Here is a 27,837-nt window from a genome sequence, read left to right as displayed (position 1 = left end):
ACCACTCAATCCCCACCGCGTACAGCACCACTCAACCCACAACGCCTACAGCACCACTCAATCCCCACCGCGTACAGCACCACTCAACCCGCAACGCCTACATCACCACTCAACCCGCAATGTCCACATCACCACTCAACCTGCAACGCCTACAGCACCACTCAATCCCCACCGCGTACAGCACCACTCAATCCCCACCGCGTACAGCACAACTCAACCCACAACGCCTACAGCACCACTCAATCCCCACCTATGGAAGTGTAGTGTAGGGAGTATATGCAGAAACAGCTCTGTGTGTGCGTGTGTGTGTGTGTGTGTGTGTGTGTGTGTATATATATATATATATATATATATATATATATTAATTATACAAAATTGGAAGCAGAGCACTCTGGGTAGTTCCCAAATTTAGGTGGAGAGAAGTTCCAATATAGAGCACCCTGCACCATCAGCGACTCTCGGAATCTCCTCACTTCAAATGTCTGTTTTCTAGAAATGTTTTTAAGCATAAGATTAGCACACAGTGCCATCCAAGTAATTAAGTATGTAATGGGTGGGCTGCAAGCCTCTTGTTGTACAAAATGTCACACAAGCGAGAACTATAAAGAGGCAGCAAAAAACAACCACCTTGATATATGTACATACTTTTATTAATAGAGACCAATGCACAAAGTTCAAAAACAGACATTTTTCTCCATAGACAGAATTAGTTGCCTTCAGTACTCCATAATACGGTATGGGCTTGAGGTGGGCTGTTTAACTGTTTTGGCATAGGTGTTTAGCCGCATATCTTTCTCTCTTTTTTTTAAATAGCTCATTATTCTTTTGTAGGTGTTTACATGTTTGAATTGACCTACCTTAAGAGATCTAGAAGCTGGTTTGCCCAAACAAGATATTTTTCACTTATTTGCAGCTATGTTTTTATTATGTTTGTGAGGAAATGCAAATGTTTTTGAGTTTGAATGTTCTCGGGGAGAAGTCCCTAACTCTCACAGGAGATCTGGAAATGGATGTCTGCTGCTTCTTTTAGGAAGCATCCAAAAACGTGATTAGAATCCCATTTCAAAGGAAGTTCATACACTTTACTATCTAATAATCCCTATCATTGGTGTGTGCTTCAAATAGGTGCGCCCATGCGTCACAGGATCCAATCATTAGGTGCCTAATACTTGGCAGAATCGGTGCAGGCCTCCCTTACAGACAGAACAGATGCAGTTTAGCAAGCAATGGGGCAGTCTACTGCACGTCCTGCAGCGAGTGTGATGTTCTGTCAGGCACTGAATAGGTAACTGCAGTGAAGGATCCCTGAAAGCATACAAGCAAGGTACACAGCTGCAGTAAAAGTGCTGGCACGGGAAAGTGCGGCTGAGACAGGAGCTGAGGTGGGTGTGTTGTTTGTTTGACGAGTGTGAGTGACTGCGGAGGGGGGCACCCTCTGGATGAAGCGGAGTTGAAAGGTGAGCCCTAAATTTGAACTTTTTTTTCTTCCTGGAAAAAGTGAAACGAAAAAATAAAGCATACTCTTGTTTTATTCATTTGGCATTTGTGTGTTTGGGGCATGTCTGAGACTAAGAAGGCCCTGTTGTGGAGCTGGTTTTGAGGGCGCTCTGCAGTGTCGGGGATCTTGTTCTTATAATGGGCCCACTGTTTCCTGGCAGTGGGGCTGGCAACAGCTCGGCCTCCGAAGCCTGCACATTCCAGGCCCGGGCTGTCATTCCGGCAGCCAGAGCACCTGATGCACTGCGGAGGAATGCGGCCGTGGGGGCCAGAGACACAGGGTCTCTGCGGCCGCTCGGAGCCGGGCTCCTGGGCGTCACTGCCGCCTGATGGCTCCCGGTGTGCCCCGTCCCGTGGTCCTCAGCTCTACTCCGGCGGCAGTGGGCCCAGAGACAGCCTGCCCGTGCCCCTCGGATCCCTGATTACGGTGCCGCCGCCTCCGTGAGTACCGACGCGGCGCCTTTGAAGTATCCGAGACGGGAGCTTCCCTTGCTCCGCAGGAAGTGTGCGGTGCCGCCACCGTGCCGCGTCCACTCTCAGTGAGACGGTGAGGGCCGTGGGGGACAGAGGCTGGATGTGTCATGGAGTTATCATGGGCTGTGGGAGTGGCCCTTGCTCGCAGATTGAGAGTGCTCCGCATTTGCATGATGACTTACGTCCTGGAAGTGACACTAGTTAGCAGCCCATTGTTTACACATTGATGGTTGTTGGTGTGAGAGGAGCGTTAATGTGTGTGGCTGCAGCGGGACGGGCACAGCAGCGAGCATAGCGGACATGTCGGGGACGGCGGGCGCGCGCGCCACTGCCAGCATATGTCTTCAATTATCGCAGACGCGTCTGGCCGCGATAATTGAAGCCATATGGGCTTTGGTGCGCATAACAGACACCAATAGGCCATGGGCGGAGCTACGCGACCGCCCATGGCCTATTACGTGTTCTGTTTTAAAAATACACGCACCCAAAGCCCAATGTAAATGGAATTAGGAAATAACACGCACGAGCTGTGTGGAATTTCTAGGTCCATTTTCAAAACGCGTACAAAAGGACAAGCGCAGTGTAGGCTAGGCCGAGACCTAAAAAATGACAGTATCTTTCAGTTATAAATATGGCACAGTGTCTACTGGCCAATGGGAACAAAAGGCCTGCTGTTTGTAAGTGCAACACTTTGAAATGGAATAAAATTAAAATGTAGAGTTATCTTAATCATTAAGTTAACTCTTGAAATGTTCTTGAATTTAAAAGCATTCAGAAACAACCTTTTGTTCTGATGCTCCAATATTGAGTTGACAAGGACTTTTATTTAAGATATAAATACCTCAATGCTTCAGTTCTTCACCTATGTGCCCAGGGTCATATATCTGACTCCAGCACAGCTCATTATCATGCCCTGCTATCTGTATCCTGAAGATAATAATGTATAATAAACACAGCATTTCCTTAACTTTAAAAGGAAAGTGTGACCCTATGCTTATTTAAAAATGAATTCGAAGCTGTGAGCTACTCTGAAGGTGTCTGTGAGCTACTGGTAGTTGTTTCTACTGCTTTTAATGCAGGACTCTAGATGAGAAGTTAAATCCATACCACTCACCTGCCCCTTTTTCGCAACTTAGAGGTACCTGAAATCTCCTGCATGCCTGCTAGCATCTGCTTGCCCTACTGACGTGTCTCCTGTACCTCACAGTTGATCCTTCTCTACTGACATTCTGTGGATATATCAGCCCAGAATTTGTCAAGAAGCAAGGTGGTGGAGCATCCACCATCTTTTTCCCTCCGCACTGATGCCATTTCTATTAGACACATAGTTCATCCATTTCCTATGGGGATAATCTACCTCTTCTACTCATAAGCTGTCATGTGTCCAGTTTTGAAGCTCCCAGTACCTGCAGAGTGGAAGCTCCAAGAGAAGCCACTGTCTAATCATATACATTTGTATGTTATGGACTTTATATAATTTAAAGGGGTCCTTTTACACACTCTAAATGGTTTAATCTAATCAGAACCTGGATGAATTGATGGTGTTTCACCTTGATCATCACAATCTCAAGAAATTAAAGACTCATTTTACTGTTACAGTGATTTAATATCATAAGAACGTATTATTTTTCGGGTAGCAGTATAGGAGTTGTAAAGCTTAAAAAACGCAATTGTACAGATTCAGGTTGCTCTGTAAGTAATGCATGGCCAATAACGGACAGTTTGAACTATGCTGCAGATATGTATAACCGGATGTGTTACATTTAAGAGGTTTCCTCTTCTAAAAGGCAATAAGGGATGGCTGAATGCAATTGCACTCGTACTGCTAGATTATTGTATTAATTGTCTAAAAACTCAATAAAATTTGTTTACAAAAAAAAGAATGTTTTATTTTTTTCTGTCTATAGGTATAATGTACATCTTGACCCTGATCCCTTTGGAGCTCTGGCTACGGTTCTTGTATTTGCTTTGGAGATTGTCATGAATTCAAGTGTTACTTCCGTCAAATCAAGGTATCACATTGTTTTTGAGCTTTCATTGAAAACTTTCAGGTAGACATATCTATAGGGAGGAAATCATAACATTGATAGAATCCAATTTAATTTATATGTAAAATTATATGAATGATGTTAGTAGCTTGTTAGCACTTACTGTATATGCACCTCAGGATTCATAAGGAGAAGGCAGTTACAGTGGATTTGCAACAAAGAATTATCTAATTTTTAAATGTTACCTATCATAATTTAAAAACATTATCCTACAAGTTATAAAATAAGGATGTTGCACTACTTGTGTTTAGTGGACGTATGTATGCCACAGAATGCATAAGAGTACTAAGCAATTTAGAAACAATGTACTTCTAGGACAAGCACTGCAGGCAGTCTTACTCGGGAATCATCCCCTTAAAATGGGAGTTCCATACCCTGGACACCTAGATCAGGAAGGATCAATAAGTACTGCATGATCACCAAAATTATGGAGCACAGAGCTAAATAACTTTGCAAATGCAGATCACTGATCCCTTTTGCCACATGTATTATTGTTAAAATTGCCTTGCAGATCCTTTACTGATCTATTAAACTGATTATAGTGACATCCTACAAGGTCATTTTTAAGTAATGTTGATTGTAAGCTTTTGCTTTTTGCCTTCTTGTGTACAGTCTAAAAGCACTTTAGCAAACCGAGCCATGGTCAAGCTCATATTGAAACTTTCTTCTCAACATTATGGAGCAGTTCCATTCACATATTGTTTGTTCAGTTACACATAGGTACTGTAGGAAAACACCGACAAGACATGGAAAATAGAGGCCACCTTCTTGAGGCGAACTATGGGAAACCCCTGAAACAGCCCAAATTGAAAATTCAACAGAGGGTAAACAAGTTTCCACAAACATAACCTTTGGGCGACCAGCAGGCAGTTCTCTGATAAAATGGTTAAGGTGTGTGTGTAATATGCCAGTCAAACAGCGTTCCACTTAAAGAAATACGTGGGCCAAGTTTCAGTAAAAAGAGGAACATTAAAAAAAAGTAATTAAACTAATTAAACAAAAACTAATAACATCTGACAAGGTGAAAAATCTGAGCTAAGGTGAAAAATTTTCATCTAACAGAAACATAACTCGACAGTCAATAATCGAGATAGGTGAATCTGAAGAGAGTGTATTGTGTCACTGAGCAGTGAGGTCCAAAAGAAAAGAAACGCACAGGCCTTTGTTTGAGGACCTAATGTTTCACAGATCTTGCTTTCCCACTTTGCACAGAAGTCATCATAATATTGCAGATGGAGGGGTTGGCCTTTTCTGTTTTTGCTCTCCTGCAAGTGAAACAAAAACTCTGACAGCCTCAGTTCTTTGAGTGGTCTTGGTTATAAGGATAGGTAAAGCAAGGGTCTGGAAGATAGAGGAAGGGCAGGGTTAATCACTAAAACAAGCTTATGCTCACGAAACTCACTTACATGCCTGCTCTCTGACCGTTTTCTATGTTATCTCTGTCCTGGCCTTGCAGTATCTTTCTTTCTGTGTATTACCCTTCCAGGTGCATCCTTATGTGTTGCTCCTGCGGCTTACCTGCAAGTTTGTGTCTATCTTTTCTGAGCATCCAGCAGTGTTGCACCCTTGACTGACGGTAAAGTTATTTTGTTTGGCTGAGGTGTTGAGGCTTTCTAAAAGTTTAACAACACCACAAGTGTTGTCAGAGAGCATTGATATGCCATTCTGTCATTCCTGCCAGCCCCACAGCTTTTCCATCGCAGTTCAATTGAAGACACTTTAAAAAAGTGATGTTTTTTACGTAAACGACAAAAATATTGCCTTGTCCGTCTGACGTTTTCCCAAGTCCTAAATACCTCACTCAGCTGACCAATGAGTGCATACAATTGGATTGAAGTTGGTGGTTTGTCCAAGTCAAGATTAATACGTTTGTACTTTTAATTTTAGATCACTGGGGTCAACCTGAGTCTAAATCTGGATGGTAGCCCAGTAGGGTGGTATAGGAGGTGAGACATCTCCGTACTTGCTGGTTGTTTGGTGGAGAAAAGAAAGTGGAGCTAGAGAAACAAAGCTATCAAATGAGTCTGACTGGCAAGGCACTTAATGGCTTGATTTGATGTAGTCATTGGTCCTAGTGAAGATTTTAATTTCCAGTTGTAGCCACTTTTGGAACTGACTATTATTCATGACCGTCCAGCATTCAAGTTTTTTTCTTTCTTTCTTTCATTCACAGGAACGTTGATCTTGCAGTATATGTAGCAGAGCAGATAACAAATAGGAGTCAATTATCTGCCATAAATGCATAGCAATATACAGTAGATATCCTCTCACTAATTATCATCAATTAATGTTTTATAAAGGATCTAGTATGATAACATTTTTGTAAGGTTAATAGCTGAGCTTCTGCAACTACTACAATACTGTTCTCTTCTTCTACCTACTTTAGCAATATTAATATAGATGCAGCAAGCATGTGTCAGACACCAACATTTTTATCAGAAAAAGGCGAACCTTTACCTTAGGTGTAGCCGGTAAAAATAAACATGAAAGCCTTGATGAATTAAACATTGCGTTGGCTGAAGATGAACCATCATATATATTTGAAATGTCTGAATTGATGCTAGAGAGACATTTTGGAATGATAATTGATATTATTTTAGAACGTCATACATTTTTTTCCGGCATTCAAGGGAAGACGGAAAGTGTGGTAATTATGTAGCTTTCCTGAAAATATCAGCATGCACTTATGATTTTGGGGTAATCACTAATTCTCTCATAAGAGATCAACTGGTAGACTACAACAACGACTTAGGAGTTCAGGTGAAGTTGTTAGCCAAAAATCCAGATTTTACGGAGGCATTGGCAATTGTGGAAGCTACAGAGAACACCGTGATGTTAGTTTGTGAATTTTCAGATACTCAGACCACTGATTTAAGATCTGCGGATTTAATAAGTAAAGTGATGGCTGAGGAGAATGTAGATACCTGTGTAAAGAAAGTGAGAAAGAAATGTAGGAATGTTCCTGTTGGGAGGTGTTTTTGCAAGAGTCGCTTTATAAATGTTACAAGTGTGGTAGTATGAATCATCTCTCCGATAAACCAGTTTTTTTTTCTTGAAATGCCATCTGGAAAAAGTGTGGAAAGAAAGCCCACTATAACAGAGTACATAAAAGTGACAAAATACAAACTGTTGAAAGTTTTGCATTCAGTATTCTAACTGTGATAGAAGAGAAAGGAGTGGATTCTAATCTGTTAATCATGCTGGAATGTGAAACAGTAGCAGGAGAAAAATAATTGAAGGAACTAATGGATTTAGGTTCGCCATACACCATGATAGGTGATCAGAATTGGAATAAACATTTTGGGAAGTAGGATATTGAATTGTTACTATCTGACATCAACCCATTGGGGCATAGTGGAACTAAAATTGGGGTATGGTGGAACTAAAATTGATGTCCTAGGCTCCATCATGAAAATTTAGTAGGGTATATATTGCCAAACATGGAGATAATCAACTAGGATTGCGTCATCATGGTGATATGGGCATCACCTGGAAACTCAATACTCCAAAATGAACCTTGTTTGTGTCTAAAGTTGGTGATGCCACAGATATTGGAGAAGTGTGGCTCAATGGTTAGAGCGGCAGACCCTGATGCAGAGGTCTGGCCCGGGACCAGGGTTCAATTCCCGCCTCTGCGGGTCTTCGGCTCAATTTCCTCGGACCTGATAATTCTCGCCTCAGTGCCTATTCTAATCATGGGTACCACTCTGCAACTCTGAGCAATAGCTTGCTTAATCTCCACAACGGCCCCAACAGCGCTGGGATGCCTGGTTTCCCCCTGGGGGTGCCCAGGAGTGGACATTTCACAGGGAAAAGCCAGGAAGGGTTCCACAGCGGTATGAGTACAGCGCCAGGACGCCCCTTTGCTGTGGCAGCAGTGCGCTTTACAAGTTCAGTCATTTCATTTCATTTATTGTCAAATTTCCAGATTTTTTTTAGATAAAATTAAGGTTGTTGAAAGGGGTTGAACATAGAATGATAAATTCCATTAAAACAGAACTGTAGAGGTTATTGAATTTGGGAGTTATTGATGATATTGAATCTTCGGAATTGCTTGCACGTGCTGGTGCCTTAAGAGGGAGGTAAAAGCATAAGGAAGTATGTGGACCTCGGAAACCTTAACAAACACAGGAGAGTGAACTGTCTACCACCTCTGAATATTTCAGAAACCTTGGCTGTACTTAATGGAGCTCAATTATTCAACATCATTCTACCATCAGGTGCCCCTACATGAGGAATATAGGAGTATGTTACCTCATTTGTCATTATCTTGGGAGTATATAGGTTTTTAGGGATGCCTTTTGGATAGGTTTCTGCTACTGCATGTTTTCCGAAAGTGATAAAAAAGATATGGGAAGGAATTCCATGCTCCAGGAGTATCTGAATTCTTCACTTCTTCAAAGGTGATCCCTCATCAAAGAGTTAGACTTGGTAAAAGATGATGTGGGAGACCATATTGCTGTGTACATTATGTACTATAAAATTATGCCTTTCTTTCAGTATTAATGTTCTCCTAAACGTTGCCTTCATTGTTAATTTTCTTCCTTTTAGATACAGGGTATTATAGTAACAGTGAAATATTTATGCATAGATAGTTCTGTTCTTTCTGTATTAGTCTTCACTTTGCATGAATTCTCTTTTATTCATATTCTTAGGTGTCGATTGTTTTAGTACAGTGTGTGTGTGTGTGCGTTCAAATATAAGGGAAGGGGGATGTGTTATGGGGTAACTAAAGGTTTTGCTGTATAATTCTTTCCCAGCAGTATTTGGACCTCATTGATGTTATTATAAGTTCCATATGCCATAGACATATGCAAATCAGTGTTCCTGTTAGTCAGTTAAAGATCTGTCTGCCCGGGGCGTGGCCAAGCAGCATGGCCGACAGGACGTGAGCTCCTTCGGCTCCCGACCGGCCAGCCGCATAAATCCTGAAAAAATCCTTCTTGCAGAGATCGGACTGGACCCGTTGGTCTGCGTGGAACCCTACTGGCGGGGGCATCACCCGGTAGAGAGGCAAGGCTGGTCCGCGGCCTGGAAACGGACATTGCAGCGCTGGGCTTGGAAGGCTGCCGGGCCGGAACTACCTGAGGCCGGGATGCGGCCTATACCTGTGTGAGGGAGACTCGGTGGTGGCGCCTGCCGAGTGTCCGATGGACTGATCTGGGCACCTTGCTGCTGTCGTTGGGGGCCTCTGTCCCCAAGGAGTGAAGGTTGGATTGTGTGGGGTGTTGCGAGGGGCCTAGAGATGGCAGTGGAGCCTCTACTGCCTGGAGCAACCCATCTGCTCCCGGTTGGCTCCTGTGGTTCCTCCGGTGGTGCGGCCGAGTGCGGGCGGTGGCAGCACCCTATCGGGAGGAGGACTGACTGGCGGCCAGGGGTCCGGGCACATGCCTAGGAGAGGCCGGGGATGCGGCCTGCATCAGTGCTGGTGAGGTCCGCTCCCTGAGACAGCCACGCAATTGGAAGACAGGACTGGGTGTCTTGCTGTTGCTGGGGGGAGTGCCCACAGTCGTATGAGGCCTGTCGCGGGAGGCTGGGCCTCAGTATTGTCTCAGGACCCCACTTGTGAAAGGTGGCCGCGCGAGGGACCGCGGGGGCCAGTGATCAGGCATCGACAGCCTGGTGCGGGTGATCCTCTTTCGAGTGCTCCTGGGGCCCATCTGAGCTACGGCGCAGCCCTGTCTGGAGGCGGCCCGCATAACAGACAGACATCTAGTGCCACACATATGCGAGGCTGGGGATGCGGCCTGCATAACAAGAGGTGAAACGCATGGACCGGAAACTGCCGCTCCCCTGGTGGTGGCTCTTGCGAACTTGTTGGATGTGGAGGTGGTGCCCGCTGCTGACTCCTGCTTTGCCCTGAGGCTCCAATGACTGTGGCATGACATTGGGGGTGGCGGTAGCCTGCGGCGGAGCCCCCCACGGAGGCTGTGTTCTGCCTTCTTCTGCGCTGCCTGAGTCGGAGGGGAGTGAGGGCGGCGGGCCGTGGTCGGCCCGTGCCTCCCCTGGCTCGCTAGCAGGGCGGGCATATTGTGAGTAGTAGACCTGAGACGCTGAATCTTGCGGATCCCAGAGTGACCCCCACAGGCCAGCACTATGGGTAAGAACAGACTGCCCCGCGCCTCTCAGCCCAACACCATAACGCAGTACACCACGCAACGGCTTCCCCCGCAGCGGATTACGCATCAGACGGGTCTAGATGGCGAGAGTGAGGTGGCTGCAGGCGATTCAGGGATCCCGCACCGCCCTGGAGAAACAGGTAGAGACGGTCTCCATTGATGTGACCCTGTTGCGAGCAGATCTGCGGAAAGTAGCGGATAAGGTTTCCACTGCGGAGGGGGACTTCGTCCAGCTGCAGGGGGAGGTGGCTTCCCTGAAGAAAACGGTCTCACAGTTCACCTCTGCGACATTGGAACTGGAGCGCAGCGCGGAGGAGGTGGAAAGGAGGGCCCGCCACAGTAACACCAGGGTCCTAGGTATTCCAGTACGCTCGGAAGGGGGCAATGCGTAACAATTCTTGGAGACCTGGATACGCACGAAACTCAGCCCCGCGGGTCTGTCTGAGGTCTTCGTGATAGAGCAAGCCCACAGGGCTCTCCCGCAGGCCCTTATCGCTAAAATCCTGAATTATCGGGATAGGGACTGTATCCTCAAAGCGGCCAGAGAAACGGCGAACCTCACCTTTGATAATGCCAAGGTATCTATCTTCCCGGACTACACCCGCCAGGTGCAGGAGCAGAGGAAGTCCTTCCTCGCTGTTGAGCAGAAACTCCGAGACCTCAGCATGCAATACATGTTACTCTACCCTGCCAAGCTCAAGGTCCTATTCCAGGGAAAGGCGCATTTCTTTGATGCCCTGGAGGAGGTCTGGGAGTGACTTGAGATTCGGGGAGAAGCTCTCCCGCGGGGTGAGCGCGGGGGAGCCCAGAGTGCTTGTGGGTCCAGACCGCCGAGGAGGCTAGGAAAGAGGCGCTGGACTCGATCAGCGGATGCTCCAACAAGAGCTGCAGGAGGCGGAAAGCCTCTTAGAATTACAGACCTCGGAAGCCCATGGCACTGGGACGAGAGAGGGGGAGCATGACACTCAGACACGCATCCACGATATTTTGGATAGGCTCGATAAATATACCCTTACACAATATAGGCACCATCTCCATCGGGAGGGAGGTAAATCGGGTCGGCTTTTGGCCTGGATTCTTCAACCGGAGAGGATCGGGGCCCACAGGGGCCCACAGGGGCTCGGTCCATTCTGAAGTGGGACTGCTGCTGGTCCTTCGGTCTCATCTCCAGCGGGTGTACGCTGCGGACCCCACTGTTACTGAGACGTCTTATCTCCCTTACCTTCGGGAATTGACCCTGCGGTCTCTCCCTAAGTCAGCGCAGGAGGACCTTGACGAAGCTCTAACTCTGGGTGAGGTGCATGCCGCTCTGCAGCACCTGCCGAGAGCCAAGTCCCCGGGGAGTGACGGATTTCCCTGAGTTTTATCAGGCCTTTGCGGGTACACTCCCCCAACTCCTTTTGCAGGTTTATCTTGAGGCATTTGAGAGCGGGATTATGTATGATCCTGAAGCCAGGAGGGGACGCCCACGAGCCCTCATCGTATCGCCCGATCACGATGATCAGTACGGACATTAAGATCTTGTGCAAGCTGCTGGCTATGCGCTTAGCACCGTACATGACCCACTTGGTTCACGAGGATCAGTGCCGGGACGTAATACGGCTATGAATCTGCGGCGGTTGAATCACATTCTGCATGAGGTCCGTGGTCGGGAAGAACAGATGGTGTTGGTTTCCGTTGACCTCGCCAAGGCGTTCGACACAGTCGGCTGGGGTTATCTACTCGAGGTCCTCCGTGCCATGGGGCTAGGCCCCAAATTTTGTAGCTGGATTTGCATCTTGTATACGGCCCCTCGTGCCAGGGTGAAATCCGAGGAATGGCGGCTGGGACGGGGTACACGCCAATGGTGTCCCCTCTCACCACTACTATTTGCCCTAGCCATAGAGCCCCTCGCTGTTCGGGTCGGTGCCGACATGGAGCGGTGGGGTATCAGGGTGGGGGACACGTGCAATGTCATTTCCCTGTATTCTCACGTCTCTGCTCTGAGCGGGCCGGCGCAGTAGGGTGGCTCTTCACACAGTGGTCCGCAGCTATAAGGAGGAAGGGCCTTGAAGCCCCGCACTTCGATCTATATTATTATGCGGCCCAGTTGCAACATGCGGCCCGTTGGTCTACAGACGCTGACAATTGGGAGACACGCCTCTTGAGTAGGGTAGATACCCAGACGCTGCAGGTTGCCCTGATGCAAGGTAGGGGGCGGATACGTCCCTTCCTTATGTTGTGCGACACACGGCCGCTATATGACAGCAGTTTGTTGAGAGAGTCTTACGGAGGGCACCCTTTCACAGAGAGCTCCCGATTTGGATACTGGCCCCCTTTATTGATATGGGGCAGCACATGTCCTTTCATTCCTGGCTGCGAGGTTCTGGCTGACCTTTACCCTAACGATACCTTTCTTATTTATGAGCAGGCAGAAGAGGCCTTTGGCCTTGGATGGGGACAATACCTACACTTCTGGGGGCTCCGGAAGGTCACCTGGCCCCAGTACCCAGACGCCCCACCACTGATGCACACCTTGAACATCCTCCTCTCCTGCGGCAAGGGACGTAGGCTGATTATACTCCTTTATAAGACCATTCCTATTTTGTCTTTGTCTCTATTACTGTTCATCTCAATGAAGCCAGATATGCTAGGTATTTATTTTCCTTGTGGTTCACACGTTTATTGTTCAATATTCCAATGCCTCTGGCTCCATCTGGTACCATCTTATACTAACAGTGTAAACTCAGTGAGAGATGTACAAAATCATAAAGGTAAGTGTTAATTCCCACAACATTGGTTCAAGTGACCTGATTCTTACTTAAAGGTGATTTTGTTGAGGAAGTGGATCCATTGAGGAAATCTTTAAAGAACAAGGGGAGGTAGTTAGTTAATAATGATCAGACACTCCTCTTCCTCCCTGTCAGGATACCGAAACCTGGACAGGAGTTGGCTGATACAGATTAATCATTTGAGAACTCACAGAAAAAAATATTTTATCAACCAATAAGAGAAGGATCTTAATTTTGGAATGCTATTACAAGTATCAGGATACTGATGATTTAACACAAGCCAGGAAAGTGCACTAAAACACCAAGCAAAATGAGAGAAACTGAGAGCAAAAATTAGGAATTCCTATTAGTGTTGTTGAACATGGGTCCTACACTGGCAGCAGGAATTTTAACATTTGTATGTTTCTCACAGAAAGTGTCATGCATAAAGGTTTGTTCAGGTAAAGTTGCACAGTGTTCTTCTAAGATAAAAAACAAAACAGGTCCATGCTGATTAATAATAGTGTACCACTGGGCACCTGAATGTCATAGCTGTATGGCCCAGAATAGATCACACGACTGCCTTCCATTTAATTGCAGCCTTTTTATTTGTCTGTGCCATATAGTACATATCTTTACAATAGTGATTTCGTCCAGGGATTTAAAATAGGTTATATAGTTGTCATTCATTTTTAGTGGAATAGTCCTCCTGTACATGCAAATTATCTTTAACCACTTAATGCCAGAAACATTGTTTTGCTTCAGTAATGTGATGTTTCGCCCCACTTATGATTGCTTTCCTCTTCTTAGCCTTTCATCTACTCTCTTTGTTTTCCCTATAAAATGACTGACATCCCACAATCAGTATTACAAACTATTCTAGCAACATCCTTTCTTTGCCTGAACCTCTAGATCTCCAGGGGACAGACACAAATGTTTCTCTTCCTCTGCCGGTTGACCCAGAACCCATGAGAATGGAAGAGTCCAAAGAGTTTTGCAATTCTACCCCTTTAGTCTCTTACTACTAAACCTGAAGTACACTTTGGTGCTTTTATGAATAGATTAAAACAATTTGTAGCATTATATAGGAGGGCGGGGTGTGGTCGTGGCCATGGACCCAATGTCAGGAGGCTCTGCGCCTCTGGACATGGCTGGAACATCAAGGCTTTACCTAGGTGGTTCAACACCTGGCAGGTTCTCTGAACGCCAGGGCGGACGAACTCAGCCGCCGGTGCATAGCGGATCACGAATGGCGTGTGAACTCGGACGCGGCACAAGGTCTCTTTCTGCGGTGGGGAGAGCCTTAGTTAGATCTATTCGCCACCGAAGAGAACGCGCAATGTCTTCAGTTCTGCGCATTGGAGTTTCCAAGGCGGCACTCGCTCGGGGACGCTTTTTGTCGCGAGTGGAGTTGCGGTCTGTTGTACGCCTTTCTGCCTATACCACTTCTGCCCAGAGTGCTGAAGAAGATCAGGCACGACTGGGCCCAAGTTGTTATGGTGGCTCCAGACCGAGCTCGAAGAGTATGGTATCCCGAGCTACTCAGTATGAGCATCGATTCCCCCGATCCGTTTGCCTCTTCGGGAGGATCTTCTGTCGCAGCAGCAGGGGACGGACCTCCACCCGAACCTGTCCAGCGTCAACCACCATGATTGGAGATTGAGCGGCGAAAGTTGACACCTTTCGATCTTCATCCCGAAGTGGGTGATGTCATTCTGGCAGCCAGGTGTCCCTCCACCAAAACAGTATACGCCTGCAGGTGGAACTGATTTGTGGTGTGGTGCGCAGCAAAGGCTGTGGATCCCCTTTCTGTCCCTCTTTCTGAGGTTCTTCTGTTACTTCTCTCTTTGGCTGAGCAGGGCTCTGCTCTGGGCACTATCAAAAGTTATCTTTCGGCCATCTCCGCCTTTGTACGGCTTCTAGATCAGCCTTCCCTTTTTAAGTCCCCAGTTGTTAACCTTTTTCTTAAAGGCATTACGCATACGTTTTCACCCGTATTCTTCATAATGCCTCAGTGGGACCTGAATCTTGTCTTGACTTTTCTGATGTGCCCTCCCTTTGAGCTCCTTCATAACTGTCCTTTGCATCGTCTCACTCTAAAGACTGCTTTCCTGGTTGCTATCACCTCTGCCAGAAGAGTGAGTGAGCTTCCAAACCTCCTTTCCTTTCTGTTCATCCAGACAAGGCGGTTTTAAGGACCGTCCTTCTTTTCTGCCAAAGGTTGTCACGCCCCTCCACATCGGGCAGACCATCACTTTGCCCACCTTCTTTCCATCACTTTGCCCACCTTCTTTCCGCCTCCGCATCCTTCGAGTGAAGAGGAGATGCTCCACCGTCTGGACCCAAAACGTGCGCTAACATTTTGTCTGCAGTGCACACAGCAGTTCCGGGTGGATGATCAGCTTTTTGTTGGCTACGTGGGCGCCGAAAAAGGTCGGGCTGTGCACAAACGGACCATCCCACGATGGGTCATTTTGTGCATCAAAGCATATTACTCCTTGGCCAAGAACGAGCCTCCTGTGGGGCTGCGTGCCCATTCGACCAGGGCAACGGGAGCCACTACTGCCTTGGGACGCGGCGTTCCCTTGCAGGACATTTGTCAGGCAGCTATGTGAGCCTCGCTGCACACGTTTACAAAGCACTACTGCCTGGACAGTCTGGTCCGGAGAGACGGCTTCTTTGGCCGTTCTGTGCTCTGTGACTTTTTGGTGTAATCTATTCTTGTTTGCAGACCCACCACCGGGGTTGGTATTGCTGGGGTATCTATTCTAAGGTAAGGAATCTATCACTAACGTGTCTCTTTCAGATGCACAAGTTACTACTTGTGTAACGATATATCTGTAAGAGACATTAGTTAGTGATAGATTCCTTACGGCCCCACCCATCCTCCCCGTTCTGTGACCTGATCACTAGGGTTAAGGTCATCCCCTTTTAGGGCCCTAGTTTTATGCACCACTGGTCAGTATCTTCCATGGCTCTGCGTTTCGGCGCGGAAAGTCTTGTACAGAACTGACGTCAGCGCGCATGGGTGGCGCCTAAGTAGTCTCCGTGACGTCATCCCGGCGCTTACGGCGCCAGTGACGGACGCAGAGCCGCACAACGCCACCTACTGGTGCGCAGGGGTACTGTTAAGCAGAAAACTTTCCGGATCCAGACTGATGCCTGGGGAATATTCTAAGGCAAGGAATCTATCACTAACTAATGTCTCTTACAGATATATCGTTACACAAGTAGTAACTTGTGCTTTGAGCTAAGTCAATAGTTTATCAAGGCCAGTACAGATGGTGGATGTGGTTTAAGCAAGCTCCTACTTGGCGCTCCCGATGCCCATCATCCTCCGGCTGTATATGTCGACATTGCCATGCCTCTAACCACAAAGGGCAGCGGAGAGCCCTGGGAGCATGATGGGAGTCCCAGAAAAGCAGAGTTCCTGGTGATCTGAGCGGCCTGTGGCTGCGCCTACAGCATGGTGGGCCATGGGGCTTGCCTGCTAGTCTATGGAAGGCCAGCAGCACCTGATCGGGTGCTGCCAGGCTAACAGTAGCCTGACCCTGGCCCCAGAATATTCAGTGGGCCAACTTGGTGCCTGGAATTCATGCTAGAAAACTTTTGTGCCTTTGGCCAAAGAATTGCAGTAAAAACGTGGCTTATAGCGTGTTATTTTATTCTAATATTTAAGACTATCAATGAAGGTCCCATGATGCAGAAGAAATGGTTTCTTACTTGTTGTTCTGGTTCTGTATCACAGGAATCTTCATTGAAATCATAAACGACTCACCCGCCTTCCCGACTATACTAATCTTGGGCATTCGATATGGAAATAGCTTTGTTTATGTATTTATTTATTTATTTATTTATTTATTTCTCACTCTATTTCTATCACTACATTTAAACTGACTTAGAGAGTCAACTGCCATTAGAATGATCATGGGTAGTGGAATCTCCTGGCAGCCTTAGAGGGACAGGAGTCTTTTTTCACAGTGTTCAATGTAAGCCTATCAAGCTGCACTTTTCCCTCAATTGTAGACATATTTTCAGCATGTTTCACCTCAGATACTGCAATGCAGTCTTGAAATAATCTTTACTTGAGCCTGGCAGTCTTCAGTTATAAAATAACTTGCATTTGATAGGCTTTTGAAGGGTGCTGCTCATCATATATAAGTAAGGCAAGTGCACAAACTTATTGAGATGAAGTGTCTTGGGGTGCATGTATCCTGTGGGATTTTTTTTGTCTTTTGTGCAGTGCTAGGCAAATGTCTCCCCTGAAGTGTTTGGTCTTTAAGCCCTGTATGGACTGCAAGGGACAGATGTCCATCACAGACTCTCTATCTGTCTGTGGTGCCTGGGGTCAGATCACCACTAAAAGTCATGTGGCTCCTGCAGTTCTTCACACCCTATGGCAATTAAAGAGAGAGAAACCAAACTTTTCATGGTGTAGGCCAAGGTTGACAAATGGGGCTACCATAGTTCCCATGCCTGCTCAGGTTTGCCGACTTCTCATGCCTTGAGCAGTTAGAAGAAACACAAAAAGCACAATAAACACTCTTGGAGACGTAAGTAATTTAAACACCCTCCGACTCTCACCAGATCTCCTCCAGCACGGCTACACCTCATCTCTTCTCTCCAGTTCAATGTTATGTTGCACCACCAATAGTTCCACCACCATGGCTGCTGACACTACTTCCCCTGCCCCGACCAGCACTGAGACTGGCATTGCCAGTGTCGCTGATTCCATTGGACTCGGAGCCAGTGCACCTCACTTATGATGGTCAGTCTATAAGGGAGTCTCGGATTACTGGAAGAAGAAGGATCCTGCCAGGAAATGACTCTGTGTTATGGAGCGAATTAGAGCAGACATAGATCCAGTTAGGATATATCAGACCGGTTGAGACCAGAGTCCCACTGACCTGGCGATGCAAATTGCTGGCCTTACTTTAGCCAGTGGTTTGGATACCTCTTCCAAATTAGAACTGGATTCTCCTTCAGGACCTAATACTGGTTGTTGCATCTTTTCACTCAGTGATAAGGAAAGCTACAAAGGCATTGGAGCACTCTTTACCTTTTTTTTTTTAGGCAAAAACTAATGTTCTAACAGGGGCACTACAGTCCTCTCCTCCCTCCTTGGAGCCATTACTCGATGCTGCTTTTGTAGATCCAGTTGCTCACAGCATGGCCACACAACTTGTGCAGAAGAACAGCATTTAGTGAGTTGCATCTGGGGCAGGCAGCATCTTCACTGTGGAAGTATTTACTTTGGCCAGGCTGAGGTATGCCCTTTGCGTGATGTGATATTGGATCAGGAGGAAGCAAGCATTTTGGGGGACTTGGATGGGGCACTCCAGGATTGCAGCCATTCCCTGTCTGTGCATGGGCGGGCCAGGTCCATGTACCAACGCTGCCTCAATGGTAGGAGCGTCACCGCTGTGAAGAAGCAGAGGGAGGCTGCAAACCATTTTGTGAGGTGTCTTGTTGGACTGTCAAATGTGCTTGGCACTCTTCCGACATCTCTCCCCATTTATCACCTAGTGCCTTAATCAGGGAGACATAAAGTAAGAATTGACCCGGTGACAGACCCTCCTCAGCCATCATCACCTTATAAAAGAGTGCCATCCCAGTAGAGATCACCCAAGGTCTCTATTCCTGCTGTCTGCCAGGCAGCGAGTTCTGCATAAGCGGTGGTTATGTGGCCTCTCAGTGTGCCCAACAGTGGCTCTGCTAGCGCATACAGGTCCATACTGATAGCAATATGCATCCTCCAGCAGCAATGAATCCGGCGGCGTCTCACGAGCACATGGGTGGAACAGCCTGAGCAGCCCTGAAAGAACCCAGACCGGCAAATGAGTGTCAGTGTCAGCTAGCTGCCTCCCCACCATCCATCTAGCCACCCACTATATTTGTGAAGCGAGATAATACTACTCCATGGTGGGGACTGCCTGTCTGCCCTGATCGACATATAGATATGATTTAGTTAGAGCTACAAGGCAACAATTCTTGTTCCATATGACTTCCCTCATGGCACTTCCAAATTTACAAAAAAAGGGGGGTACAATGTAGATGGGCAAGTGGGCAAAGTAGTACAATAGAAGGGGTAAAACAACCATTTTTAGAAGCACAATTTGTCCTATGACTGATAACGGAAGTCAGTGCCAGAATACCATCTGGGACCGGATTGATGTCATGGCTGTTCCGAGGTTGCCCTCTAGCAGGTCTGCTGGTTGATAATAAATCCTGACTCCCAGGTACCTAAACACGGAGGGCTGCCACATAACGGGTGTGTCGTTAAGAATGTAGTTAGAGTCAGGGCAATCTGCATTCAAAGAAAACAGGCATGACTTGGCCCAAGAGGTCAGCAAAGTCACTGAGCGTCTGAGAGAGTACAGCAGAGTTCATCTGAACATCTCGGAGGTATAGAAGAAGATAATTGCTCGGAACGCAGCAGCCAGCGGCTCCACCGCCAGAGAGAAGAGCAGTGGGGAGAGCGGGCATCCTTGCCTTGTGCCTCTACATATGGCAATGGGATCCGAGAGGTATGCCTAACCATGCCCAGGAAGCGATCCCCGATGCTCTAGCGGGGTAACGCCATAAAAAGGAATTCCCACTCCAGAGAATCAAAAGCCTTTTCCAACTCAAGGATCAGGCACCTGGAGTGCGGCCACCTAATAGTTGAGTATCTGGAAACACGAAAAAAAATCACAGATTTAAAGCAGTTTTGCATGCCGGGATAAACCCGTTCTGATTTCAGTGTACCATGGAAGGAATAGGGGGGGCCAACCGGTCGGCCAATACCGTAGCCAGTATTTTGTAATCTGTGTTTAGCAGCGCTAAGGGACGATAGGAGACCAGGGCGACAGGCAGGTAGATGAGCAGGGCTTCACTTAATGATGCGGGGGCTGGCCACAGTGTATGCCACATTGCACAAGGTGTGTAGGCGGGGGGGGGGGGGTAAATGTTGAAGTATATGCTTTATAGAATTCGGCTGGGAGGCCATCTGGCACCGGGGCCTTACCCTTTGCTAGAGCTCTAATGACTAACGTACCTCTAATTGTGTTATTGGTTCTTCGAGCTCTCCCCCCCACCCCCCCCCCCTCCGGATGAGGACGGAGTCTTACTGCGTTAAAGAAAGCATTCAGACGGTTGTCTCCCACCTCCAGGGTCAATTGATATAGGGAGCAGTGGCAGTGCATCCATTGGGGTGCTGGGGCGTTGCCCCACTAATTCCACATGGCCACATTATTTCTTCCTCGTTATTACACTTCGTTCTACTTCTTACGTTTTTAATACTGACTCGAATTCGGGCCGGCCGGTTGCCGGGCCGCGCCAGAGGCAGTCAGAATGCTGAAGGGGTGAAGGGGGTGGGGCAGCACTGCAGGGTTTCATTGACCGACAACAGTGGTCTAGCAGCGCAGCAGCAATAGTTTTAGTGCGCATGTTCAGTTTTGGGCTGGTAATTTTTTCAACCAGCCCGAACATGCCCACTCTAGCCTGCACATTTGAGAGCGAGGGTTGCTTCATGCCGCAGCCCCCCCCCCCCAGTCTCCTAATGCGCGGGTAATATCCCTGCTCAAGACAATCCTGGTGCTGCTGGAGCAGCATCTGGATTGTCTGTCTTAGAGGCATCGGGTGTTCACCGCGCAGTCAGTCCTGAGAGGCATTGGGTGCCGCTCGTGGGTGGCACTTAGGAAACTATGACCAATGACTGTGGATTATGTGAAGCCACGCAGACAGTGATTGGCCATTTGTACGTAATGATGACGACCGTGATGTCGTCGCAGTACAGTAGACTGCGCCACACAAGCCTCGTGTTCAGTGACTGCTCGCACTCTGGTCACCTACTGCTTGCTTGATTTGATCGATGATTTCACCAAAACAATCGCAAACTGAAGATCAACTAGACGAGACAAGTCAGTCAGTCTGTTGTAGTGTAAACTTTGCCTCAACCGGGTCAGCCCTCTCCTGGGAGTACATTAACACTTCAGTGTCGGTACACATGTCCCCATGCATTGTCTCTCACCATCAAATCAGTCATGTGACGCTTGCTGTAATTATTATCGTACAGGTCACTCAGGTCTAGCCGAGCATGCAGGAAGCTCTATTTCATGTCGACACTCGACAGGCACCTGCCCGCATTGAGGGTATGTCTATAAATGCATTTGGGCCTAAGCGAAGCCAACGGGTTTTTAGGTCGAGCCTGTCCCATTCCGCAGGAATGGATAGGATCGAATTCATGTCGGCAAAATCCTAGTGAAACTAAGGGCTTTCAGCTGGCGTTTTGTTTACGTTCACGTGAACCACGTGACAGCAAGCTCCTTCGTGCACGAGCTTGCCTGAGCCTTCCGCCTATCAGCCTGCCAGTTCTCCTCCCCTAATTATTCACTTCACTCCCACATCAAAGCCTCAGCCTCCCTCCCATGCCATTTGCTTCCTAACCAGCCTGCCAGACACTTCAAAGGAATACGCCCTCCGAGACGTGCATTTCTCTTCCCCCCCCCCCCGTATTTTCTTTGGAAACAACAGACAACGTGTACACTATTTCAGCACATTCCAAGTCTGCAGTTTTAACTACCAGTCACCACGTCAGATTTTACTTTGTTGTTTTTTGCAGATTTATATAGGCGAACTCGACCCGAAGGTGCAGGAGCGCTTTTCATGAGCACTAGTTACGTTTGTTGTTTAAACAGTCGAAAGGTGGATTTACACAAGCAGAACTGTGCGTGCACTTCACTAAATCCTCGAATACCCCTGCGTGGTGACTGTGCCATTTGAACACGTTGTTAGATTCAGAGTGCAGATTCAGAGTGCAGAGTGCAGATTCAGAGTGCAGATTCAGAGTGCAGATTCAGAGTGCAGAGTGCAGATTCAGAGTGCAGAGTGCAGATTCAGAGTGCAGATTCAGAGTGCAGATTCAGAGTGCAGATTCAGAGTGCAGAGTGCAGATTCAGAGTGCAGAGTGCAGATTCAGAGTGCAGATTCAGAGTGCAGATTCAGAGTGCAGAGTGCAGATTCAGAGTGCAGATTCAGAGTGCAGAGTGCAGATTCAGAGTGCAGATTCAGAGTGCAGAGTGCAGATTCAGAGTGCAGAGTGTAGATTCAGAGTGCAGATTCAGAGTGCAGAGTGCAGATTCAGAGTGCAGAGTGCAGATTCAGAGTGCAGAGTGCAGATTCAGAGTGCAGATTCAGAGTGCAGATTCAGAGTGCAGAGTGCAGATTCAGAGTGCAGAGTGCAGATTCAGAGTGCAGATTCAGAGTGCAGATTCAGAGTGCAGATTCAGAGTGCAGAGTGCAGATTCAGAGTGCAGAGTGCAGATTCAGAGTGCAGAGTGCAGATTCAGAGTGCAGAGTGCAGATTCAGAGTGCAGAGTGCAGATTCAGAGTGCAGATTCAGAGTGCAGATTCAGAGTGCAGAGTGCAGATTCAGAGTGCAGATTCAGAGTGCAGAGTGCAGATTCAGAGTGCAGATTCAGAGTGCAGATTCAGAGTGCAGATTCAGAGTGCAGAGTGCAGATTCAGAGTGCAGATTCAGAGTGCAGAGTGCAGATTCAGAGTGCAGATTCAGAGTGCAGATTCAGAGTGCAGATTCAGAGTGCAGATTCAGAGTGCAGATTCAGAGTGCAGAGTGCAAATTGAGAGTGCAGATTGAGAGTGCAGATTCAGAGTGCAGAGTGCAGAGTGCAGATTCAGAGTGCAGATTCAGAGTGCAGATTCAGAGTGCAGAGTGCAGATTCAGAGTGCAGAGTGCAGATTCAGAGTGCAGATTCAGAGTGCAGAGTGCAGATTCAGAGTGCAGATTCAGAGTGCAGATTCAGAGTGCAGAGTGCAGATTCAGAGTGCAGATTCAGAGTGCAGAGTGCAGATTCAGAGTGCAGATTCAGAGTGCAGAGTGCAGATTCAGAGTGCAGATTCAGAGTGCAGAGTGCAGATTCAGAGTGCAGAGTGCAGATTCAGAGTGCAGAGTGCAGATTCAGAGTGCACAGTGCAGATTCAGAGTGCAGATTCAGAGTGCAGAGTGCCGATTCAGAGTGCCGATTCAGAGTGCCGATTCAGAGTGCAGAGTGCAGATTCAGAGTGCAGATTCAGAGTGCAGATTCAGAGTGCAGAGTGCAGATTCAGAGTGCAGAGTGCAGATTCAGAGTGCAGATTCAGAGTGCAGATTCAGAGTGCAGAGTGCAGATTCAGAGTGCAGAGTGCAGATTCAGAGTGCAGATTCAGAGTGCAGAGTGCAGATTCAGAGTGCAGAGTGCAGATTCAGAGTGCAGATTCAGAGTGCAGAGTGCAGATTCAGAGTGCAGAGTGCAGTTTCAGAGTGCAGAGTGCAGATTCAGAGTGCAGATTCAGAGTGCAGAGTGCAGATTCAAAGTGCAGAGTGCAGATTCAGAGTGCAGAGTGCAGATTCTTTCTTCCTCGTTATTACACTTCGTTCTACTTCTTACGTTTTTAATACTGACTCGAATTCGGGCCGGCCGGTTGCCGGGCCGCGCCAGAGGCAGTCAGAATGCTGAAGGGGTGAAGGGGGTGGGGCAGCACTGCAGGGTTTCATTGACCGACAACAGTGGTCTAGTAGCGCAGCAGCAAGAGTTTTAGTGCGCATGTTCAGTTTTGGGCTGGTAATTTTTTCAACCAGCCCGAACATGCCCACTCTAGCCTGCACATTTGAGAGCGAGGGTTGCTTCATGCCGCAGCCCCCCCCCCCAGTCTCCTAATGCGCGGGTAATATCCCTGCTCAAGACAATCCTGGTGCTGCTGGAGCAGCATCTGGATTGTCTGTCTTAGAGGCATCGGGTGTTCACCGCGCAGTCAGTCCTGAGAGGCATTGGGTGCCGCTCGTGGGTGGCACTTAGGAAACTATGACCAATGACTGTGGATTATGTGAAGCCACGCAGACAGTGATTGGCCATTTGTACGTAATGATGACGACCGTGATGTCGTCGCAGTACAGTAGACTGCGCCACACAAGCCTCGTGTTCAGTGACTGCTCGTACTCTGATCACCTACTGCTTGCTTGATTTGATTGATGATTTCACCAAAACAATCACAAACTGAAGATCATCTAGACGAGACAAGTCAGTCAGTCTGTTGTAGTGTAAACTTTGCCTCAACCGGGTCAGCCCTCTCCTGGGAGTACATTAACACTTCAGTGTCGGTACACATGTCCCCATGCATTGTCTCTCACCATCAAATCAGTCATGTGACGCTTGCTGTAATTATTATCGTACAGGTCACTCAGGTCTAGCCGAGCATGCAGGAAGCTCTATTTCATGTCGACACTCGACAGGCACCTGCCCGCATTGAGGGTATGTCTATAAATGCATTTGGGCCTAAGCGAAGCCAACGGGTTTTTAGGTCGAGCCTGTCCCATTCCGCAGGAATGGATAGGATCGAATTCATGTCGGCAAAATCCTAGTGAAACTAAGGGCTTTCAGCTGGCGTTTTGTTTACGTTCACGTGAACCACGTGACAGCAAGCTCCTTCGTGCACGAGCTTGCCTGAGCCTTCCGCCTATCAGCCTGCCAGTTCTCCTCCCCTAATTATTCACTTCACTCCCACATCAAAGCCTCAGCCTCCCTCCCATGCCATTTGCTTCCTAACCAACCTGCCTCGCATAATTGCATCAGACACTTCAAAGGAATGCGCCCTCCGAGACGTGCATTTCTCTCCCCCCCCCCCCGTATTTTCTTTGGAAACAACAGACAACGTGTACACTATTTCAGCACATTCCAAGTCTGCAGTTTTAACTACCAGTCACCACGTCAGATTTTACTTTGTTGTTTTTTGCAGATTTATATAGGCGAACTCGACCCGAAGGTGCAGGAGCGCTTTTCATGAGCACTAGTTACGTTTGTTGTTTAAACAGTCGAAAGGTGGATTTACACAAGCAGAACTGTGCGTGCACTTCACTAAATCCTCGAATACCCCTGCGTGGTGACTGTGCCATTTGAACACGTTGTTAGATTCAGAGTGCAGATTCAGAGTGCAGAGTGCAGATTCAGAGTGCAGAGTGCAGATTCAGAGTGCAGATTCAGAGTGCAGAGTGCAGAGTGCAGATTCAGAGTGCAGAGTGCAGATTCAGAGTGCAGAGTGCAGATTCAGAGTGCAGAGTGCAGATTCAGAGTGCAGATTCAGAGTGCAGATTCAGAGTGCAGAGTGCAGATTCAGAGTGCAGAGTGCAGGTGCAGATTCAGAGTGCAGAGTGCAGATTCAGAGTGCAGAGTGCAGAGGGTAGATTCAGAGTGCAGATTCAGAGTGCAGAGTGCAGATTCAGAGTGCAGAGTGCAGATTCAGAGTGCAGAGTGCAGATTCAGAGTGCAGAGTGCAGATTCAGAGTGCAGATTCAGAGTGCAGATTCAGAGTGCAGATTCAGAGTGCAGAGTGCAGATTCAGAGTGCAGAGTGCAGATTCAGAGTGCAGATTCAGAGTGCAGATTCAGAGTGCAGAGTGCAGATTCAGAGTGCAGAGTGCAGATTCAGAGTGCAGATTCAGAGTGCAGAGTGCAGATTCAGAGTGCAGAGTGCAGATTCAGAGTGCAGATTCAGAGTGCAGAGTGCAGATTCAGAGTGCAGATTCAGAGTGCAGATTCAGAGTGCAGAGTGCAAATTGAGAGTGCAGATTCAGAGTGCAGAGTGCAGATTCAGAGTGCAGAGTGCAGATTCAGAGTGCAGATTCAGAGTGCAGAGTGCAGGTTCAGAGTGCAGAGTGCAGATTCAGAGTGCAGATTCAGAGTGCAGAGTGCAGATTCAGAGTGCAGATTCAGAGTGCAGAGTGCAGATTCAGAGTGCAGATTCAGAGTGCAGATTCAGAGTGCAGAGTGCAGATTCAGAGTGCAGATTCAGAGTGCAGATTCAGAGTGCAGATTCAGAGTGCAGAGTGCAAATTGAGAGTGCAGATTCAGAGTGCAGAGTGCAGATTCAGAGTGCAGATTCAGAGTGCAGATTCAGAGTGCAGAGTGCAGATTCAGAGTGCAGAGTGCAGATTCAGAGTGCAGATTCAGAGTGCAGAGTGCAGATTCAGAGTGCAGATTCAGAGTGCAGATTCAGAGTGCAGAGTGCAGATTCAGAGTGCAGAGTGCAGATTCAGAGTGCAGATTCAGAGTGCACAGTGCAGATTCAGAGTGCAGATTCAGAGTGCACAGTGCAGATTCAGAGTGCACAGTGCAGATTCAGAGTGCAGATTCAGAGTGCAGAGTGCCGATTCAGAGTGCAGATTCAGAGTGCAGATTCAGAGTGCAGAGTGCAGAGTGCAGATTCAGAGTGCAGATTCAGAGTGCAGAGTGCAGATTCAGAGTGCAGATTCAGAGTGCAGATTCAGAGTGCAGATTCAGAGTGCAGATTCAGAGTGCAGAGTGCAGATTCAGAGTGCAGAATGCAGATTCAGAGTGCAGAGTGCAGATTCAGAGTGCAGAGTGCAGATTCAGAGTGCAGAGTGCAGATTCAGAGTGCAGATTCAGAGTCACCAGGCAGGCTTTGACAACAAGGTAGACCAGAGCGCGGGGGAGCTTAGCCTGTAAGGGTATGAACGCCATGTTCCCTGTAATTAAGAAGCAGCCTATTCAACACTTAAGACAGTAATGTCATCCCATCTGCCAAGGCCTGCGCTGGCTGGCAGCGCGCCCCTGCCTGCTGCTTATTCTGTTACCCACCTGATCCTCGGAGACCCGCTTTGATGGAGCGTTTGCAAACACAAGTTTCTTCGCCGGGCTGGCGGCGCGCGCAGGAGATAACAAGCATTGGCATTGCCAATAGGTCTCGCTTGTGGGACCTTATAAGTATTTAGTTTTGCAGCACAATATCCTTGTTGCATAATCGGATATTGTGCTGCAAAACTAAATACTTATAAGGTCCCCAAGCGAGACCTATTGGCAATGCCAATGCTTGTTATATAGCGCAAACTAAACAGAAACGTATTGGAGTGCTGTACATGAACACCAGTCATTATGATCAGACAACGATACATGCGGGCTGGGAGTACATTTTATAACACTTCAGTGTCGATACACATGTCCCCACGTATTGTCTCTCACCATCGAATCAATCCCGTGGGCCGTGACACCTATTGTAATTATTAATATTGTACAGGTCAGGTCCTGCCGAGCATGCAGGAAGCTCTATTTCATGTCGACACTCGACAGGCACCCGCCCGCATTGACGATATGTCTAAATACATTTGGGCCTAAGCGAAGCCAAAGGGTTTTTATATAGAGCGAACTTAACCGGAATGTATTAGAGTGCTGTACATGAACACCAGACTGGTCATTACACAACGATACATACATTTTTGTTTGGAGTTTTGATCGGGGCTGGCAAGGGGAATGGATGGTATTTCTTGAGGTGTAGGGGTGACATGGGTTGCTACTGGGTTCTATCTGGATTCTGAAATGGACTAGGCAACGATCGGGGGTTACAGTGCAGGCCGGTAAATTACAGGTTACGATCTGTCTTTCTGTTGGGACAGGCATGGGGATTAAAAAAATAAAGGAATTTTAATAAGGAGCCTTAAACAGCAAAGCCGAAATCAAAACTGCAATTTTTAATAGAATGTGTAGTTCATGAAGCTATTATATTGTGGTTCATGAAGTTATTATAGTTCAATAAATTGAGCATGACACCGCAATATGGTAATCCTAACACCAAATTTGCAATTGTAGTCTCAATCCCTGAAATGGCCATGACACACAGCTACCTATGTTATATGACATCTCTTTATTAATGTAATAGCTGCACTTTCACAATTGCTTTATTAACCTTCTTGATTTTTCAAATTTGCTTGAAAATGCACCATTTGTCCACGCTTTTTTCATAATTTTCTAGGGTTTTCAGGTTCGCTCGCTACGGTGCAGTATGACATTTTACACTGCACCACTTTCATATGTCAGCAGCCACCACTGATAGGGAGGAATAATGTTGTATAAGCTCCGCATGAATTTCATGCTGAGTGTGGAGAAGCTGATCAGGGTGAGAG

General features: G+C 47.5%; 1 protein-coding gene across 1 annotated transcript in view; it reads left to right on the top strand.

The window, feature by feature from the left end:
- The window catches only part of PGAP1 (post-GPI attachment to proteins inositol deacylase 1), an 896,430-nt gene that overhangs the window by 853,789 nt on the left and 14,804 nt on the right, over positions 1-27,837 (top strand). The window contains exon 26 of the mRNA XM_078680427.1: positions 3,879-3,983. Within this exon, the coding sequence (XP_078536553.1) occupies positions 3,879-3,983 (105 nt within the window). The remainder of the gene's footprint in view (positions 1-3,878; positions 3,984-27,837) is intronic.

The sequence above is a fragment of the Lissotriton helveticus genome, chromosome 3_1 (genome assembly GCF_964261635.1).
Source record: "Lissotriton helveticus chromosome 3_1, aLisHel1.1, whole genome shotgun sequence".
Classification (NCBI taxonomy): domain Eukaryota; kingdom Metazoa; phylum Chordata; class Amphibia; order Caudata; family Salamandridae; genus Lissotriton; species Lissotriton helveticus.
The sequence above is the reverse complement of the archived record's forward strand: the minus strand, read 5'-3'. Positions and strand labels throughout refer to the sequence as shown.